Below are 16,861 nucleotides of genomic sequence, written 5' to 3'. Positions count from 1 at the left end.
TGCAGGGGGCATGGGCGGGGGCGGGGTGGGGGTGGGGGGTTAGAGAAGGGAACAGTGTGCACAGCAGGGTGATGTGAAGGTCGAGGGTGGTGGGGGCATGGAGGTGAGTGCGAATAAGGCCAGAAAAGCTGGGAGAGGTCAGATCACAAAAGGTCTTAGGTGTCTGTTAAGAAAGGAAGCCACTGCAGTTTTAGACAGGAGAGCCACGCGGTGCCTCCTCCTCAGATAGGACTTTCTCGCACATGCGAAGGGAAGCCCAGCATTGGGACCGGTGCCCCTCCTCGGCCCGCCTACCCTGGCTCCTTCCTGCTCCCCCTTCTCCTGTGGGGGAGTGGGAAGGGTGCCTGGGGCCCTAACCCCGCAAGGGCCTGTGACAGCTTTGGTCTGGCATCCCCAGGTTGCCCCTCACAGGTTCCCAAGTCATGACTGAAAATGTCGGGCGAATCAGCCAGCAGCTGCCTGGTGCCCCATGCTCACCTGCTCTTTTCCTCCTCCTGGGCAGAAAGCCAATCTGGACACCCTGAAATCTATGCGGAACCCGAGGGACCCCGCCCTGCTCCCCCAGTGGAGGAAACTGCTGAGGGACCTGGTGGAGGACTGCAAGTAGGAGCAGGGCGCCACATCGGAGCGGGGCCCCCGATGGCAATGCGCCCTTCCCCACCCTGACCCCACCTCCCCAGATCTCTCCCTGGCTTGAGACCCAAACAACAGAGCAGCTTCTCCTCTCCCATCGGGCCTTGCAGAAAATGGCCCTCACCTTCCCCACCTCCCCCGCCCCCGCCCTGAGCATTGTCCTTGCTGTCCCCACCCCACACCTCGTGCTCCCACCAAACCAAGCCTCTCAGTGTTTCCAGACAAGCCCTGCCCGGCCTGGCCCCACACCTTCCCCCTGCTGCTCCTCTCCACATGCCTTCTTCAGGGCTCTGACTGTTCCAGAAGATTCCTTGTAAGGCCTCTGCCTGCCCCGCACCCTACTTGGATCCCCACTGCTACACCTCAGGGTTTGGTTGCCTCACACCCCTCTCTAAGAAGTGTGAGCATAGGCCTAGCTCATGCAGGGACTGGGGGGGCGGGTGGGGGTGCGGGGGTGAGGAACTGGGGACCAGGCCTGCACTGAGCAGGCTTCTCAGGAGGGGTCGGAAGGGCTCCCTGCGTCAGGCCAGCGGGGGCTGGGCAGGATCTCGAGTCCAGGAAGGGCACGTTGGCCTAAAACTGGCCCAGAGGCCATGAATGGCCCAGCCCTCTCCTTCCCGGTCCTGGCCACAGGCGCCCTCTGCCCTGCATGACCCATCAGCCAAAAGCCACGGAACTGGACGGGAAGAGGTGGCAGCTCCGTAACCTCCTCCTCAAGGAACTGGCCCAAAAGGCCAAGGAAGTCCAGCCTAGGGACATGGTGGCCACCGTGGAGGGCTGGCTATACCGCCTCAACGCCGTGCTTCCCGAGGTGGGCGCTGGGCCCCTGGCCGGGAGCAGGCCGCGGAGCCCGTGCACGGGCCTGACCCTCCTGCTGCGGCAGCCCCAGGTGAGCATCCCGGATGTGATGATCTGGCTGATGGCCAAGGAGCAGCGCGTGGCCTACGCACAGGTGCCCGCCCACAGCGTCCTGTTCTCCCCCGCGGGGGCGCTGCACTGCGGCAAGTTCTGTGGGAAGACACAGACGCTGCTCCTGCAGGTGCGCAAGTGGGAGTCCTTGGGCAGCTCCACACCTGGTGCGGGGAGGCCGGGAGCACCCCAGGGGGACTCCCTGAGCTCGGGGGGGTCCCATGAGCCTCCCCTCCGGCCTGCCCCTGCCTGCTCCCAGGCCCTTTATCAGGTGAATGGGGTGGAAGTTTCCAGAGGAAGGAAAGCCCATCAGCATGAGGCCGATGTCCAGTCCATGACCCAACAATGTCCCCAGATTGCCGCCTCCGTCAGCTTCACACCACACTTAGCTCCTCCTCGTTCTCTCCCCCCTGGACCACAGTTGGGCACAGCCCCAAATATGCAATGACTATAAGGTTTGGGCACCAGCCCATCGTATGAGATATAAGCCATAAACAAGGCTACCACCACCCTGACCACAGCCCCTGCTTCCAGCCGCCCCCAGCCCCGGAGGCAGGTGGGGACACGTACCTGGCTTTCCACTGCGTCCTAGAGAAGGTCCAACCTCCCTGGCCTGACCCTAGTCACCCCTCCTCCTCCGTCCTCTCAGGCCCCATCCTCTCAACAGTCAGGCCACGCTGGGCTCCCCCACACCTGCCTGCCCTCTGCCCTCCTGCCATCTCGAGGCCCCTCTTGTGCCCTCAGAGTCCTTCTCATCCTGCAAGAAGCACTGACACTTGATCCCTGGCTGTACCACTCGCTGGATTGTATGTCCTCGGCCACTCCTGGCTGTGCCCAGCCTCAGTCTGTTCCTCTGTAGAATGGGCCTGGTGACAATGACACCCACTCACGGTGGTGTGAGGGTCAGAGCACACTGTGAGAACGCAATCAGTGATCACTAGGACCACTGTCAATGTCACCAGCATTCCTGCTGTTTCCTGGCAGCACTGCCCCTCTCCCCTCAGCCCCAACTAGTGTGGGGTCACATGTACAACCATCGGCTAGCTCGGCTCAGTGTGGGGTCCCTGCTCCCGGGGCTCAGGGTGAAGGAGCAGGTGTGTGCCCCTCCCTCACCTGCACCCCTGCCTCCGGGGGGCCCACACCCCTGTGGGCTTGACCTGCCGCTGACTCAGCACCCAGAGGGTGAAGGGCAGAAGGACTCGCTCCCGGCCCATCTCCGGGTCTGCATGTGGCTGGGCAACGTCACAGACAGCTGGGACCTGCAGCTGCTCCGAGAGGGCCAGGTGGTCGTGTACGCGGAGACGGTGAGCGGCCGGGGTGGGGGGCGAGGGGGACAGAAGCAGGGGAACTGCAATGGCCCGGCACCGAGAAAACGTTCCCAGAGAATCGGGTTCTGAAGGGGGTCTGATGGAGAAAGGCAGCAGAGCGACCGCAGACACTGCCCACTTGGGGTCCCTGGTTCACAAGCCACAGACATGTGGTCACTGAGTGGTCCCCTGGGGCCGGTCACTCTCTCCCTAGTGGAGATTTATGGGGAGTTTCTCCCTGTTAGTTCAGAGCATGTGAGTGAGGGAGGCCCCGGCTTGCAGGGGCCTGTCCATCACCAGCCGGGCAGCCTGGGGCCCCGCAACCCCCAGCTGGGTCCTTCAGGCCAGGCTGGTGGTCCCAGGGAGAGGGAGGCCTGGCACTGTCAGAGGGACAAGAAACGGGGCGCCTTCCCACAGGGCAATGAACCCAGGGGGTGGGTGAGCAGGACTTAGGCTAAGCTGTGAAAGCAGAAGGGAAGTGGGTTTAGAGTTTCAGGCTTTGTAATTTACTGAATTAAACACATTTCACGGTCCCTAAGTTGTGTGTGACAGGTGGGCATATAATATGTGTAACTAGCTCCTTTGTAGGCTTGGAGATGCTGAGATGGGGATCCCGCACACCCAGCAGGGGAACCTGCAAGAAAGGCCCCGAGGTTGCAAAGAGGAGGCAAATAGTGGAGCAGGAGGGCCCCCGGGGTCAGCAGTAACAAAGCTGACAGGCCCCATTGCAGGCACCACCAGGGTCTCTGCGGTCCCACTGTGTGCTGGGGAGGCAGCAGATATTGACAGCCTTCCCTCCACTCCCATCCCCAGTATGAGAACCAGGCCAAGTACAAAGACCAGTGGGGGCAGCAGGGGCTGTACCAGTGCCCCAACTTCTCTGACGTCCTGGGGCACAAGGCTCTCCCCAAGGAGGATTTCAAGGAGCCCTCGGGATGGCACTGGGAGGGGAAGTGGACAGTGGAGCCTCAGAGGAGGTAAGTCTTGGGTGCAGGGCCTGGAGCCAACACTTCTTTCTTCCGGGAGGCCGGTCAGCAGCAGCCTAGACAGGCAGGCACACAGCCACTGGAGCCCGGCCCTAGGGTTGGGGTGCCCAGGCAGAAGCCCTGCCCACCACCCTGCACTGCAAGCCGGCCCACAGCCCAGCCTTGCCGAGCAGGTGGGGTTCACAAGGAGGGAGCACTCGGCCAGCAGAGGAGGACCCCAGGGGTCTGGAAGTTTGGGGAGATGTGTTGGGAACTCGAGGTGTCGCTGCCCCCAGACTCCTCCTGGACACAGACATCAACAAGAGCCAGGTGCTGGAGGAGGTGTACGAGAACCAGCAGCGGGACCTCGCGGGGGCCTGGGTGCCGGCAGCCACCCCCAACACCGACGTGGTGAGCAGGGCGAAACCACCTCGGGGCGTGGGGGCAGAGCAACCAGATGGCCACCTTGGAAGCTGGGTTGTCCAAGTGGGAAGAGCACTAGACCAGGGGTTGCTATCTGAGCCCGTCCCCCTGTGTGTGGACCCTGGGCCAGCACTGATGATGGCTCCAATGAGACGGCCTCCTCAGGGGGAGGAGAGGCGGGGGCTGGGGCTGGTCTCAGCAGAACCCGCTGTGACGAAGGGAACGGTCTGTATCTGTACTGTCCACGTGTGGCTATTGAGGACTTGCAGCATGGCGTTGTGAGGGGGGCAAACTGCACTGAGTTTTGTTTCACTTCATTGGTTTCGATGTAAGCGGCCCCGGGAGGCCGGCGACTGCTGCACAGGACAGGGCGGTCTATACCCCTCACGCTGGGCTCCCCGGGGCACGCGGCCGGCCGCTGGGCTGGGGCCGGCGGCAGCATCCAGGTGGCAGCCACGCTCAAGTTTGCTTTCAGTCATTTCCATGGTTATTTCCTATTTATGGGGAGTGATGCTGATTTTCCACTGAGAGTGGACCTATAAAGTTTCCTTTTAAAAATACGTTTATTTATAGTTCGAAAAGGCGAGTCGGTAAAGGCATATTCAGTGACTGCGAGTGGCGTTAGACGTAGCAAGTGCCGTCTGCTCCCGGTCGAGCAAATGTGCGGGCAGGTGAGTGAAGGCGGCCCCTGGCTCAGACACCCCTCAGCCCGCCGCCTCTCCACCCGCAGAACGGGCAGCCCGTGGAGGCGCGGGAGAATGTGAAGTGCCCCCAAGGCTGGCACGTGAAGAAGAACTGGACTGTGGAGCTGAACCACGCGGTGGACAATGAGGGTCAGTCCTCTGCTCACAGGCCGTGGGCAGGAGGGCCTGGAGCTGCCAGGGTCCGACACTGCCCACAGCCTGAAAACAGCCAAGCTCCCGGGTGGGATGGGCCTGAATTCTTGGGGGTCCCCCAGCCTCCGGAGAGCAGGGCTTGACCCTCCCCACAGACCTGGGCCCAGTTCTGAGACAGGGCCCAGTGTGACCACACCTTCCAGGGCCAGAGAGACCTGGACACGAGGGCAGTGCTGCCCCTGTAGCCTGCCTTCTGGGGCCCATCTCTCAGGCTCCTCCCAGCCTCCCAGCCTGTGGGACCTGGGCACCCACGCCACGGCCCTGCTCCTGCAGGCTGGGAGTACGGTGTGGGGATCCAGCCCTCCGGCCTACCTCCGGTCTGGAACTCAGTGGAAAAGACCTACTACACCTGCCGCCGGCGGCGCTGGGCGCGTGTGCGCTGCCGGAACCACGGGAAGCTGAACCTGGAGCAGGAGACGCTGTCCTTCCTGCAGCTGGTGAGGGGCCACCTGGGCGGGGACATGGCAGGACCGCTGGCAGGGTCCACCCCGGGCCATGCAGGAGGCTGTCCCGGCTGTCATCCCTGCAGGACCACCCCGGCCCGACCCAGGAGGAGGAGGGCTGGGAATACGGCACCATGGGCTCCAAGTTCCACCTGAACCCTCAGCCCCAGAGCCGGTTCCGCCGCCGCTGCTGGCACCGCAGGCTGGCCCCCAACAAGGACAAGGGCATCGCACCCATATTCCTCCTGGAGGGGTCCTTGGTAAAGCTCAGAGGGCCGGGCGTCTCCTCCCAGCCCCCACCTCCTGGAGCCCGGGCCCAGGGAGGCGTGGCAGCAGCAGATGCCCTAGGCTGGGGCACTGACAGCTCAAGGGTGGGGAGTCTGCGTCCTGGATCCACATTGTCAGGCTTTGGAGGGTGGAGCCCAGAAGGGCAAAGGGGGGACCTGGGCATGGGCACCCAGGAGCCTCAGGGAAACTGTGGTGGGCAGGGGAAGGAGCTGAAAAGGCAGGAAGAGAACAGGCCGCCTTCACGGGGTCTCAGCAGAACGCCCAGGGGCTCCTGGAAGCCTGCCCCGGAGGACACCCCGCCGCCGCCCCACCTGCCTTTCATCTACTGCATCTTCAACAGTGAGCACTTCTCTGAGAGCCGTGCCTGGGTGGTCCCTGAGGCCCTGTATCTGAGGGCAGGGAGAGGGGAGGGCTGGGGTGGAGTCCTGGGGGCAGGTGACAGAGTCCACTCCTCTCTTACACAGAGCCCCACTACTACCAGCTTTTCTGCTACATCTACCAGGCCCGGAACCTGATGGGCAACCAGATCCAGACATTCCAGGGTAGGTGGCAGCACCTCTTCGCCCCCAGCTCCCCAGAGGCCCAGGATAAAAAATATGGCAAAGGAAGAGGGTGACCAATATGCAGACCACCCCCCAACTCCCAGCAGCTCATGGCCCTGGTTTGGGGAAAAGACACAAAAACAAGGAATACAAGGCAAGGCTGTTGAGGTGTGTCCCCAGTGCTGTGGAACTAAGAGGGGAGTTGGGGAGGCATCACTTCGGGGGACCACTTAGCTGGCCTTGAACAGGGAGGAGTTCATGAAAGCAAAAGAGAAGTGACCATTTGGAAAACTCACGTGTCCCTGGAGCTGGACAGATGAGGGGTAGGGAGGAGGGGTGGCGATTTCTGGAAGGTTCCAGGTGGGTCAGTGCTCCGCCCTGTCCTGCTGGTGGCTGTGTAGGGAGCCAGGTTGCTGGAGGAGGGCTGAGCCGGGCCGTGTCCACTGGGCACCCGCACCTGTGTTGAGAGCTATTTGATCCTCCCCGACGCCAAGGCCGCTCGCTGGTGCTGTGAAAAGGCAGCCACGTGTAGCCTGGTCCTCAGAGCTCCTCCGGAGGAGCCACTGGCCCTCCTCTGTGCCACCCAGCCTCAACCATAGCCGTGTGAGACAGATGTGGGTGGGACCAGTGACCCTGGGCCTCTGCCTATCTGTCCCGTTGCTCTGTGGCTTACACTGAGGTGGCTTCTGCACAGCGGGCAGTGGCGGGGCTGCCCCGCCTGGGCCTCCCTGGGAGATGCCCTAGGTTGGGGCCCTGACAGGTGGTCCGGTGGCGGCCGGAGAGGAGAGCTTCACTCAGCTCAACAGTGAGACTCGCCCCTCTCCCCCACCCTCCAGAGCCCTTCGTCCGGTTGGTCTTCTTGAACCATAGCCAGTGCACCCAAACCCTGAGGAGCTCTGCAGCCCCCACGTGGGCCCAGACGCTCATCTTCCAGCACCTCCTCCTGTACGAGAGCCCTCACGACACCAGGGAGAGCCCGCCGCTCGTGGCGCTGGAGCTGTGGCAGCGGGACTCGCGGGTACGGCGGACTGGGCCGGGCAGAGGGGAACGTGCTCCAATGGGCCTGGCTCGCAGGGCATCGTGTACACATACCTGTCAGCCCTTTCCCTAGACTCATGGGGATCCCCGGGGAGGAGCCAGGAGCCAGAATCCGCTAGCTTGGCACCTTGTTCTGCAAATTTCTCTCCCTCCAGGGCAAGGAGAGCTTCCGGGGACGGAGCATGTGGCCCCCAGTGGTCTGGCTGGATGTCCAACATCGGGTCTTGCCCCCCATGAGGTGGCATCCCTTTGCAAAAGAGTTGGGGGAGGAAGAGGGCGAGATCTTGGCTTCCTGTGAGCTGATCCTTGAGACTGAGGTACTGGGAGAGAGGGCCCTGCTGGGAGGTGTAGTACTCAGTGCCCCACCTTGCCTCATGCCCCTGCGACATGTTCCCACAGCCAGTGGTCCCTGACTCCACCCCCCCCCAAACCCCCTCAGAAAGGCCTGGGGCCTGGAACCAGAACTCGGGGCCTGGGGAACCCAGCCAGCCTGCCCCGCTAACCTAGCTCTCCAGCCACCATCTGCCCATGGGCTCGGGGGCCGCCTCAGTTGAGCTCACTCAGGGACCTGCTTGAGCTGTGGATGGAGAACAGTAGGAACAGCCCAGTGGGGCCTCGTGCTCCCTGCTCTCTCACCTCATCCCTTCAGAGTCTCAGAAGGAAGCTGCCAATCTTAAGTGTTCCCTGGAAGAACGGAGTCTTCACACTCCCCAAGAGCATGCAGCCCACGCTGAGGAAAATGGCGGTGGAGGTGATGATGGTTGGGGTGGGGAGGTTGGGGGGGTGGGCAGGGAACGTGGAGCTCTGCTGACCCTCCTGGGGTGGTCCTGACCCCCTGATCCAAAGCTGAGATGGAGGGAGATGAGAGAATGAAGAGCAGCTCTGAGAGGACATGTTTAATTATTTTATTGCACACTTGCTGCAGGGAGTAGACAGGGGACTCCTACCCATGGTGGCATCTGAGCTGCGTGCTGCCCCCTGTGGCAGGGCTGCTCTCAGAGAAGGAAATGGGGCTTTGAGAGACAGTGACATGGGTCCAGTGGAGACCAGAATTGGGCCAGGCCCTGACTCCTTTCTTTGAGAGTAGCATGGAAATCCCCACGTGGGAACCTATGCAACCGCCACAAACCTGGCAACGAGCAAAAGATGGTCAGGCCTGCGGGCACTGGATTCTCCCCCCAGGTGAGGCCCCAGGCTGGTCCTGAGGAGGGTCTGACCAGGAGGGGCCTGGGCATCTCCTGGGTGCTCAGTGTCTGCCAGCTGAGAGCAATCACAGGGTGTGGGCCACTGAACGGCATGGCACCCTATGGAAGACAAGTCAGCAATGAGTAGCTGACATTAGGAAACCTGAGAAATCTGGGTACCCCCTGCTTGTGGGGGCCTCAGGAACTTCCTCCTCAGAGAACTGATGGGAGGCCAGACAGGGAAGGACAATGCCTAAGGGCAGTGGAGGGCAGTGAAGGGCAGTCACAGTGGCCAGAGGGCCCCTCCCTCAGGAGGGAGGAGTATCCAGGCTGAGGACAAGCACTGCCCACCGGCCCTGCGTGCTCCCTGACGCATCACTGCCAGCACAGAGCCCCCCCACAGAGGTGCTGTCGCCCCTCCCTCTCTGGCAGGTCCTGGTCTGGGGGCTCCGGAACATGAAGCAGGTGCGTTCCCCCCAGCTGCTGGTGGAGTGCTGGGAAGAGGCCCGGCAGACAGAGCCCATCAGGGACTTCCAGACCAACCCCAACTTTGCCCAGTCGGTCCTCTTCCTCACACTGGTAAGAAGGCCCCGGGCAAGGGCTGGGCAGCCCACTCCTCAAGCGAGGTCTCACGGGGCCTCTCTCTGGGCTGCAGTTCATGCCCACGGAGGAGGCCTACGCGCTGCCCCTCGTATTGAAGGTGGTGGACAATAAGGACTTCGGCCAGCAGACCCTGGTGGGTCAGGCCAACATTGACTCCCTGCAGCCCTACTTCTGTGACCCCTGGGCCTCGGACTACGTGCCCCCACGGCTTCCAAGTACGTCCTTACTCCTAGCCCTTCCCAGGCCTCACCAGTAAGCAGGCACAGGGAGGGACAGGGCCCTCCGCTTCCTGAGATGCACGATTGCTTTCTCCACAGAGTTGTCAGTGAACAAGCACCAGGTAAGTGATGGGCTTGAGGCCCCCCACCTTCTCCCACGCCATTTCCAGGACCCAGCCCTTGTCCCTGAGGGGCTCTGCTACCTGCGGGAGGCTAACAGTGCACGACAATTCTAAAGCAGTGAGTCTCACCTGGACTGCATATTTGAATTGCCCATGAGTTTTAAAAAATTCTGAGCCAGGCCACTGATCAGCTCCATCAGAATTGCTGGGAGCAGGGCGCAGGGTCAGCATTATTGTCAAGATCCCCGCCACCCCGCCTCGTGATTACAATGCTCTTGGGGTTCAGAACCACTGCTCTAGAGCAGCGCTTGTCACCTGAACGCGCAGGAATCCTTGGGACCTCTGGCGCAAAAGCAGACTCTGAGGCAGTAGGTCTGGGGTGGGCCCTGAGGTCCTGCTGTTCAGGTTCAGTCTGAAGCTGTGGGCAATGAGAATAGGAACTGGGCGCACCCTCCTCCTTGCCCCAGTCCCATGTCTGACGAACTCAGAATGAAAGACCTGTGTGCGGTCAGCCCTGACTTCTACCCACTCCTCTCAGGAGGCAGGTGGTGGGTGGGCTGTGGGGTGCCCGGCTCTGCCCGACTCACCCCCTCTCCTTTCCCAGCTCCTAGATGACCTCATTGAAAAGTTCTGCTTCAAGTCCAGCAAAGCCGAGGTGATGTGGGCTCAGCCCAGGGGAACCAGGAGCAATCCCAGGTAGCTTGGGAGGCAGGGGAGCAGGAGCCTGGGCAGAGGAAGGCCAGCTGCCTCTCTTCCTCAGGATGAAGACGAGTATGAGGTGGACTGGTGGAGCAAGCTGTTCTGGGCCACAGGGGACGGCAAGTCCCTGAAGTACAAGGACAAAGACTACCACACCCTGGAGGTCTGGAAGCCCAGGGGGGAGACTGCTGAGGTGGAATAAAACCTGCTGGTCAGCCAGCAGACCTAGCCCTGATTCCTCTGGGAACCACGGTGTGGGGGGGTTTCCTCATTGCCACCCCACTCCAGGCCACACGGCTACCAGCCTCACCCGTTCAGGGACCAAGGCTGCCCTGGGACCGCTGAGTGGGCAGATGCTTGGGGACAAGACCTGGCAGCTGGTGGTCCCTCAACCCCCGATCCCAGGAAAGGCCCTCTGGTCAAGCCCGGGCCTGCTCCCCAGCAGCCTGGGTCCCACGCGCCCTCCTGCAGGTGTATGACTGTGAGCTGGAGGCTGTGCCAGCCTTCCAAGGCCTGCAGGACTTCTGCCAGACCTTCAAACTCTACCAGGAACAGCCCAAGTCAGACAGCCCTGTGGTCGGAGAGTTCAAGGTGGGTGTCTAGCCTGGCTTAGCTGCCCCTTCTCCTCATGCCCATCTGTCCACAGAAGACTCTCATAAAAGCCCTGGCTCTATATGCTCTTTGTAGGATGGGGCAGGGAGGGCTTGAAAAACCATTTCGGAAGTGGGGAAGCAGACTGACCTATGCAGGGTTCAGAAGGGTAAGGTCTGTCTCATCCCAGCTCTGGCCTATGCACTTTCCCAAGGCCCAGGAGCTTTAGAGAAGTTCAGACCTGAAGGGATGGGGCTGAGATGGGAGTTCACATCAGCAGAGACTGGCGAGCACAATTCCTTTGCCCAGTGCCTCCTAAACACAAGTGGTCCCTGTACAGCATCTCTGCTGTGCCTGCCTCTCCCCGACCACATGACCTTTGTCCCTACTACCCTTACATGCCCACTCTTCTAAGCTCAGCCAGGGCACCTCTTAGAGGGTTCTATAGAGCCGGCTGCCAACACTAATCTCCCCAAAACACACACAGGGCCTTTTCCGTGTCTACCCCTTTCCTGAGAACCCAGGAGCCCCTCAGCCCCCCCGCCAGTTCTTGGTTTGGCCTCATAAAGAGGACTTCCCTCAGCAATGCCTGGTGCGGGTGTACGTGGTACGAGCAATCAACCTGCAGCCCCAGGACTACAATGGCCTGGTAATGAGCAGCCCAAACCTGCAGTGCCCATCTTCCACACCTGCCTAAAGCCCATGTCCTAGAGCTCCCTCAAGCTGCTACCACCCAGACTGCCCCCTCCCCACAAGCTCTGTCTGGTGCAAGGGGCTCATTTCTGCCCCACTCCTGCCCTCCTTGGCCTGACTCTCCATTTCCTGTCCTTCCCTCACTTGTGCCTAACCCCAGTGTGACCCTTATGTGATCCTGAAACTGGGAAAGACAAAACTTGGCAACCGAGACATGTACCAGCCTAACACCCTGAATCCCATCTTTGGCACGTGAGCTGCCCCAACTTGCCCAACCCTCTCCTCCACTCCCACCCATGCAGCGCCAGGAGAAAGCCCAGAAGTAAAGAACTTGCATTCCCTTCTAGCCGCCCAGTTCCTATCATGGAGCCGTACGCACTAAAGGTGCTCACCAGATGGGAGATGAACGGGTGGATGGCCCAGTTCTATCCTCACATGCTGTTTGGGAAGGGAGCCAGGTCCCACCCACAGGCCTATCACTTGTTTCCTGCCACACATGGTGATGGTTATTAGCAGACAACAGCCCTCCGGGCTCTGTTCTCCACGGTCACAGGACCAAACCAGGGGCTGGAGCATGGCCCGAGGGGCAGAGATGCTGGTGGGAAGCATGTAGGTAACATGGGCTCGGTCTCTGTGGTCTCCAACGCCATCCCACCAGGATGTTTGAACTGAGCTGCACCATCCCCCTGGAGAAGGACCTAGAGATTGAGCTGTATGACTTTGACCTGTTTTCACCTGATGATAAGATTGGCACCACAGTCATCGACCTCGAAAACCGACTCCTGTCTGGCTTTGGAGCTCGCTGTGGGCTCTCCCAATCATACTGCCAGTAAGAGCGGGCCTGACCAAAGGCCAGGGCATAGAGAAGGGTGGAGGAGGGAGCCCATAGCTGGGAGCCAGGGCCTGAACCTGTCTCTCCCTGCCCCCACTACTGTCATCCTGCAGCCAAAAGCTGTCCAGGCCCCACACCTTTTCCTCCCACACATCCCCACAGGTCAGGACCCTTTAGGTGGCGGGATCAGGTGTCCCCAAGCTTCCTCCTGGAACACCACGCCAAGCGCAAAGGATTGCTTCCACCTCTGTTCAACCCTGATGGTGACTCTGTTTTTTACAATGGGAAAAAATTCAAGCTGCAGCGCTTTGGTGAGCACTGCACGTGGCCAGAAAGCATAGGCCCAGGCCTCAGAAACCAGGGAGGCTCCAGGATGGAAGAGCTGCCAGAGGGCACATCTTTCCCCTTCCTCCTGCAGAGGGCAACTATGGCTACCATTCAGGCTGGGCATGAGGAAGGTGGGGCCTACCTGGGAGAAGGGAAGACTACTGACCTCAGGATCCCCTCCTGTCCCTTTCAATCTAGAGCCCCAGCCTCCTACTGCTCGTTACTTGGGCCCCAAAAAGGAGCGCCTTGCACTGTACCTCCTGCACGCCCAGGGGCTGGTACCTGAGCACCTAGAGACCCGCATGCTGTACAGCAGCAGCCAGCCAGGCATTGACCAGGTATGAGGCCGGAGGGTCTGGAGTGGGAGACAGGGGCACACCCATCTAGGACACAGCCCAGGAGGGAAAGGAGAAGCTGGGCTTTCAAAGATGCGCAGGGGCAGAAGACATGCACGCCTGCATGTTAGTAAGCAAGAAGTTCCAGTGATGCCACTTAGAACGGAGAGGGTCAGAGCTGGAAAAGTCACGTACAGGACACTGAGGCTGTGCGTCCACTGTAGGACGTGCCGAGGCGCCCCGGCAGCCAAGGCCAACCCTGCCTCAGTCTCTCCTGCGGGAGGGCAGGGCAGCAGCACCAGGTTGGATGTGCAGACATCACACATCTGGTTTGGCTATTAGCTGCAGGAACCCAGAGCAGAAGGAATAAAAATCTCAAGGGCCTCATTACCATCCACCCTCTAGCCACCAGAATGGCTCCCTTCACTCTACATTTCTCACGCTGATACCACATTCTAGACAAAGTTCTCTACTCAGCATTTTTTAAAAAGCATTCTCACTCAACTGGTTTTCAAAACAAAAGAAAAAATTAGGTCAACTTCAAAAAAATAAAATGAGGTCAGACAGTTTGTAAGACTAAGTTTATCTTTCTTCCAGTGCTGGCAGTTCCACCTCTTCCTTTTCCCCACCAGTGCCATCCCTCTTAGACCTCAGTGCTTTGTGATAGCTTCATACCCTCGGGCTGTGGTTGCACATTCTAAAACAATCTGGAAATCTGGCCTGGCAGTCTAGATTACTCTGACTCAGGGCCACTAAGCTGGCTAATAAATAAAAGCCCAACACCATTCTGAGCTTTCTAGAAGCTTCTAGCATCACCTGCTAAATGGCATTAACCCTCCAACTGGTTACAAAAGACGTCCCAGCCCCATGACCATCAGCTTTAAAGTCATCATACCTACCAACCTGACTGCATCTTCTCCAGGCCAAAAAAAAGGAAAAGGGGGAAGCTGGTGGGCAGCTGCCTGACTTCCTGTCTGAAGTCTTTCCATCTCAGATACTGTACCCCACCTCTCAGTGCTGGGAACATGGCCTCCACAGACCTAAGAACCTGGAACAGGGTTCCCAGACCAGCACAGAAGACAGGCTAGGAACCCCTGCCAGCTAACCCATCTCTGCTTCAGGGAAAGATACAAATGTGGGTGGACATCTTCCCCAAGAAACTGGGGCCTCCTGGCCCCCCAGTCAACATCAGGCCCAGGCAGCCTACAAGGTGAGTGTGGGCGCACTTCCTGGGGGCAGGCACCAGGGCTCCCAGTACCGAGCAGCTGGCATCTTCCCTCTGCTGGGAATGCTGGGGACTCCCTTCCCGCCAGTGCAGCGTGAGTGGGCATGGAGGGTGGCCACTCAGGCCAGCCTCCCGCACCGAGGCTGCTGCTGGGCAGTGAGTCCTTGGCGAAGGCTCAGGGTGCCATGGCCGCAGGTATGAGCTGCGCTGCATTATCTGGAAAACTGCTCACGTGGACCTGAAGAGTGTCAATTTGAGTAACGAGAAGATGAGTGACATCTACGTCAAAGGGTGAGGCAGAGGTGCAGGGCTCCAGCACAGCTCCCCAAGTCCTGTTCTAGCTTTCCTGTGGGTCCTCCTCGTCCTGGGGTGACATCTCCCCACTTCCACTGCACCTGGCATCCACTGGGCGGCCCTTCCCAAAAGGCTCCAGCTCGGGACTGGGGACAGTGCACATGGGCCCAAGTGAGAGGACTCTGACCCCAGGTGGCTATTCGGGCTAGAGAAGGACATGCAGAAGACAGACATCCACTACCAATCCCTGACTGGCGAGGGCATCTTCAACTGGCGTTTCATCTTCACCTTGGACTACCTGGTGGCTGAGCAAATGTGCGTCCTGAGTGTGAAGGTAATGAACGCGGAGGTGGGCTTCTCTTCCTGCCCCTCCCTTCAGAGACTTGCAGTTGCACCAGAACACTTGGAATGAGGCCTCGGCAGAAGCCCTCTTCCTGGACAGTCCATCACGCCAGGTGTGGGCTCCTCAGAGGGCCAAGGGGACTCTCCTAGGAGTGGCGGTGACACACTCCTTTGCCATCCTTCAGGACTACATATGGAGCCTAGACCCCATGGTGATGAAGTTTCCGGCCCGGCTCATCATCCAGATCTGGGACAATGACATCTTCACCACTGATGACTTCCTAGGTGAGCTACTGGCCTAGGGCCTACGACCTCAGGACAGGGAGCTCCTTTGTGCCGACTGCACCTCTCTTGGCTCAGGCGTCCTAGAGCTGGATCTGTCTGACATGCCCTTCCCGGCCCAGCACCCAAGCCTGTGCTCCATCAGGATGATGGATGCTGACCCCAAGTGGCCCCACCTCCTCCAGCACAAGCGCTTCTCCCTCTTTAAGAAGAGGACTGCAACCGGCTGGTGGCCTTGCCAGGTCCTCGAGGAGGGCAAGTGGCGCTTGTCGGTAGGAACTGGGGAAGGTGTCTACTGCACAGGACTGCTGTGTCCCATCACTGGCTCTAAATCCCTGGGGGCCGTACCTAAATCCCTCTCCCTTTGTGGGTCCTGGGAAGAGGTTCCTGCGACCATAACTCAGCCTCCCACCCCTTGCGGTGTTTCTAGGGTAAAGTGAAGATGACACTGGAGATTCTGTCTGAGGAGGAAGCCTTAATCAGGGCAGCAGGACGTGGCCAGTCAGAGCCTAACCAATACCCTACACTCCACCCTCCCCCGTAAGGCTCCCTATTCAGAAAGCCGAGCTGCTGAGCCTGGCCGTATACCCAGGGGGTGGCCAGTAGCCACAAGTGGAGGGGTAGTTACTTCCCACCACCTCAGCTCAATGCTGTCACAGTCGGGAGAGAACAGCCAAGGGGAGAGGGGGAGATGGGGCAGAAGTTGCTTTTTAAAAAAGAAAGGTCTTTGCCTTGGAAAACTTGATCTGAAGGTCCCCTCTGTCCTCCATTCTCGGACTCAACGCTTATGGACAGGCGCACCAACACCTTGCTCTCATGGTTTCAGTCACCTATTAGAAACTTCTGCTATGTTTTCTGGAAACGCTACCGCTTTAAAATCATAATCATGTCAATCATATTGATTATCGGGCTTATGCTGTTCAGCTTCATGTACTCAGCTCCGGTGAGTGATGCCCCTGGGGACAGGGACAGAAGCACTGGTTGCTCTTGGGCTGCCTCTGGAGAGAGCCTCTGGTTGCTACCTTCAGCTGACTGTTGCCTATTCCCTCTAGGGCTATTTGGCCATGAGCTGGGTCAAACCTGAGCTTCGGCTGACTGCACCTAAGAATATGTTCACCAATATCATCAATTCACTGAACACCAGGAAGGCCAGCTCTTCCAACCTCACTACCCCACGCCCTACCCTAGAATCTACAACAGGCCGTCAGCTGAAACTCCTGCAGGAACACATGAATCACCTGCGACATATTTTTCCAGAACTCCCAGCCCCACAAGGCTAATTTGGCCAGGTTTGCCTGGCTTTTCTTTGCCCACTGTCAGCCCTAACCTAGAGCTTCTTGCCAATTCCTTATTTCTATCTTCTAGGACAGCAAGGGGCTAGGGATATTCTGGCCATTCTGCTGAGAAACCACTTCCATCAAGAAAGGCAAAGCTGTAATTTTCCACTGAAATAAACAAGCTTTGTAACAAAGCCACTTTGTAATTTGGGGGCAGGGGGAGGGCGGGGCGGGGGGGGCGGTATTGAAGACCATATGAAAGGCCAGCCTTTCGGACAAGACTCGCAGGGACAGGAAGCAGTGTCGCCTTTGGCACTACCTCCATCTTCTGTCTCTTCCACACGAAGAGGCTCTGAAGTCAGAGGGAAACAGAGGGAAAGGGTGGCAGTGATG

General features: G+C 59.5%; 1 protein-coding gene across 1 annotated transcript in view; it reads left to right on the top strand.

Annotated features, from left to right (window-relative positions):
* Positions 1 to 16,471, top strand: part of FER1L5 (fer-1 like family member 5) — a gene marked incomplete at both ends in the record, with an annotated part of 55,328 nt that extends 38,857 nt beyond the window's left edge. The window contains 33 exons of the mRNA XM_081101517.1: positions 503 to 603; positions 1,267 to 1,444; positions 1,517 to 1,672; positions 2,715 to 2,846; positions 3,663 to 3,826; positions 4,111 to 4,225; positions 4,968 to 5,070; positions 5,407 to 5,570; positions 5,663 to 5,836; positions 6,143 to 6,203; positions 6,329 to 6,406; positions 7,243 to 7,424; positions 7,600 to 7,761; positions 8,094 to 8,195; positions 9,061 to 9,207; positions 9,284 to 9,483; positions 9,620 to 9,689; positions 10,176 to 10,226; positions 10,332 to 10,433; positions 10,742 to 10,861; positions 11,349 to 11,510; positions 11,715 to 11,806; positions 12,213 to 12,383; positions 12,549 to 12,697; positions 12,912 to 13,051; positions 14,170 to 14,258; positions 14,469 to 14,564; positions 14,760 to 14,901; positions 15,095 to 15,194; positions 15,270 to 15,463; positions 15,622 to 15,731; positions 15,987 to 16,134; positions 16,244 to 16,471. Of these exons, the coding sequence (XP_080957643.1) occupies positions 503 to 603; positions 1,267 to 1,444; positions 1,517 to 1,672; positions 2,715 to 2,846; positions 3,663 to 3,826; positions 4,111 to 4,225; positions 4,968 to 5,070; positions 5,407 to 5,570; positions 5,663 to 5,836; positions 6,143 to 6,203; positions 6,329 to 6,406; positions 7,243 to 7,424; positions 7,600 to 7,761; positions 8,094 to 8,195; positions 9,061 to 9,207; positions 9,284 to 9,483; positions 9,620 to 9,689; positions 10,176 to 10,226; positions 10,332 to 10,433; positions 10,742 to 10,861; positions 11,349 to 11,510; positions 11,715 to 11,806; positions 12,213 to 12,383; positions 12,549 to 12,697; positions 12,912 to 13,051; positions 14,170 to 14,258; positions 14,469 to 14,564; positions 14,760 to 14,901; positions 15,095 to 15,194; positions 15,270 to 15,463; positions 15,622 to 15,731; positions 15,987 to 16,134; positions 16,244 to 16,471 (4,383 nt within the window). The remainder of the gene's footprint in view (positions 1 to 502; positions 604 to 1,266; positions 1,445 to 1,516; positions 1,673 to 2,714; positions 2,847 to 3,662; positions 3,827 to 4,110; positions 4,226 to 4,967; positions 5,071 to 5,406; positions 5,571 to 5,662; positions 5,837 to 6,142; positions 6,204 to 6,328; positions 6,407 to 7,242; positions 7,425 to 7,599; positions 7,762 to 8,093; positions 8,196 to 9,060; positions 9,208 to 9,283; positions 9,484 to 9,619; positions 9,690 to 10,175; positions 10,227 to 10,331; positions 10,434 to 10,741; positions 10,862 to 11,348; positions 11,511 to 11,714; positions 11,807 to 12,212; positions 12,384 to 12,548; positions 12,698 to 12,911; positions 13,052 to 14,169; positions 14,259 to 14,468; positions 14,565 to 14,759; positions 14,902 to 15,094; positions 15,195 to 15,269; positions 15,464 to 15,621; positions 15,732 to 15,986; positions 16,135 to 16,243) is intronic.
* Positions 16,472 to 16,861: the final 390 nt, after the last annotated feature.

Source organism: Myotis nattereri (genome assembly GCF_964212035.1).
Source record: "Myotis nattereri genome assembly, chromosome: 10".
Taxonomy (NCBI): Eukaryota; Metazoa; Chordata; class Mammalia; order Chiroptera; family Vespertilionidae; genus Myotis; species Myotis nattereri.
This window is presented reverse-complemented; position numbering and strand designations above follow the sequence as displayed.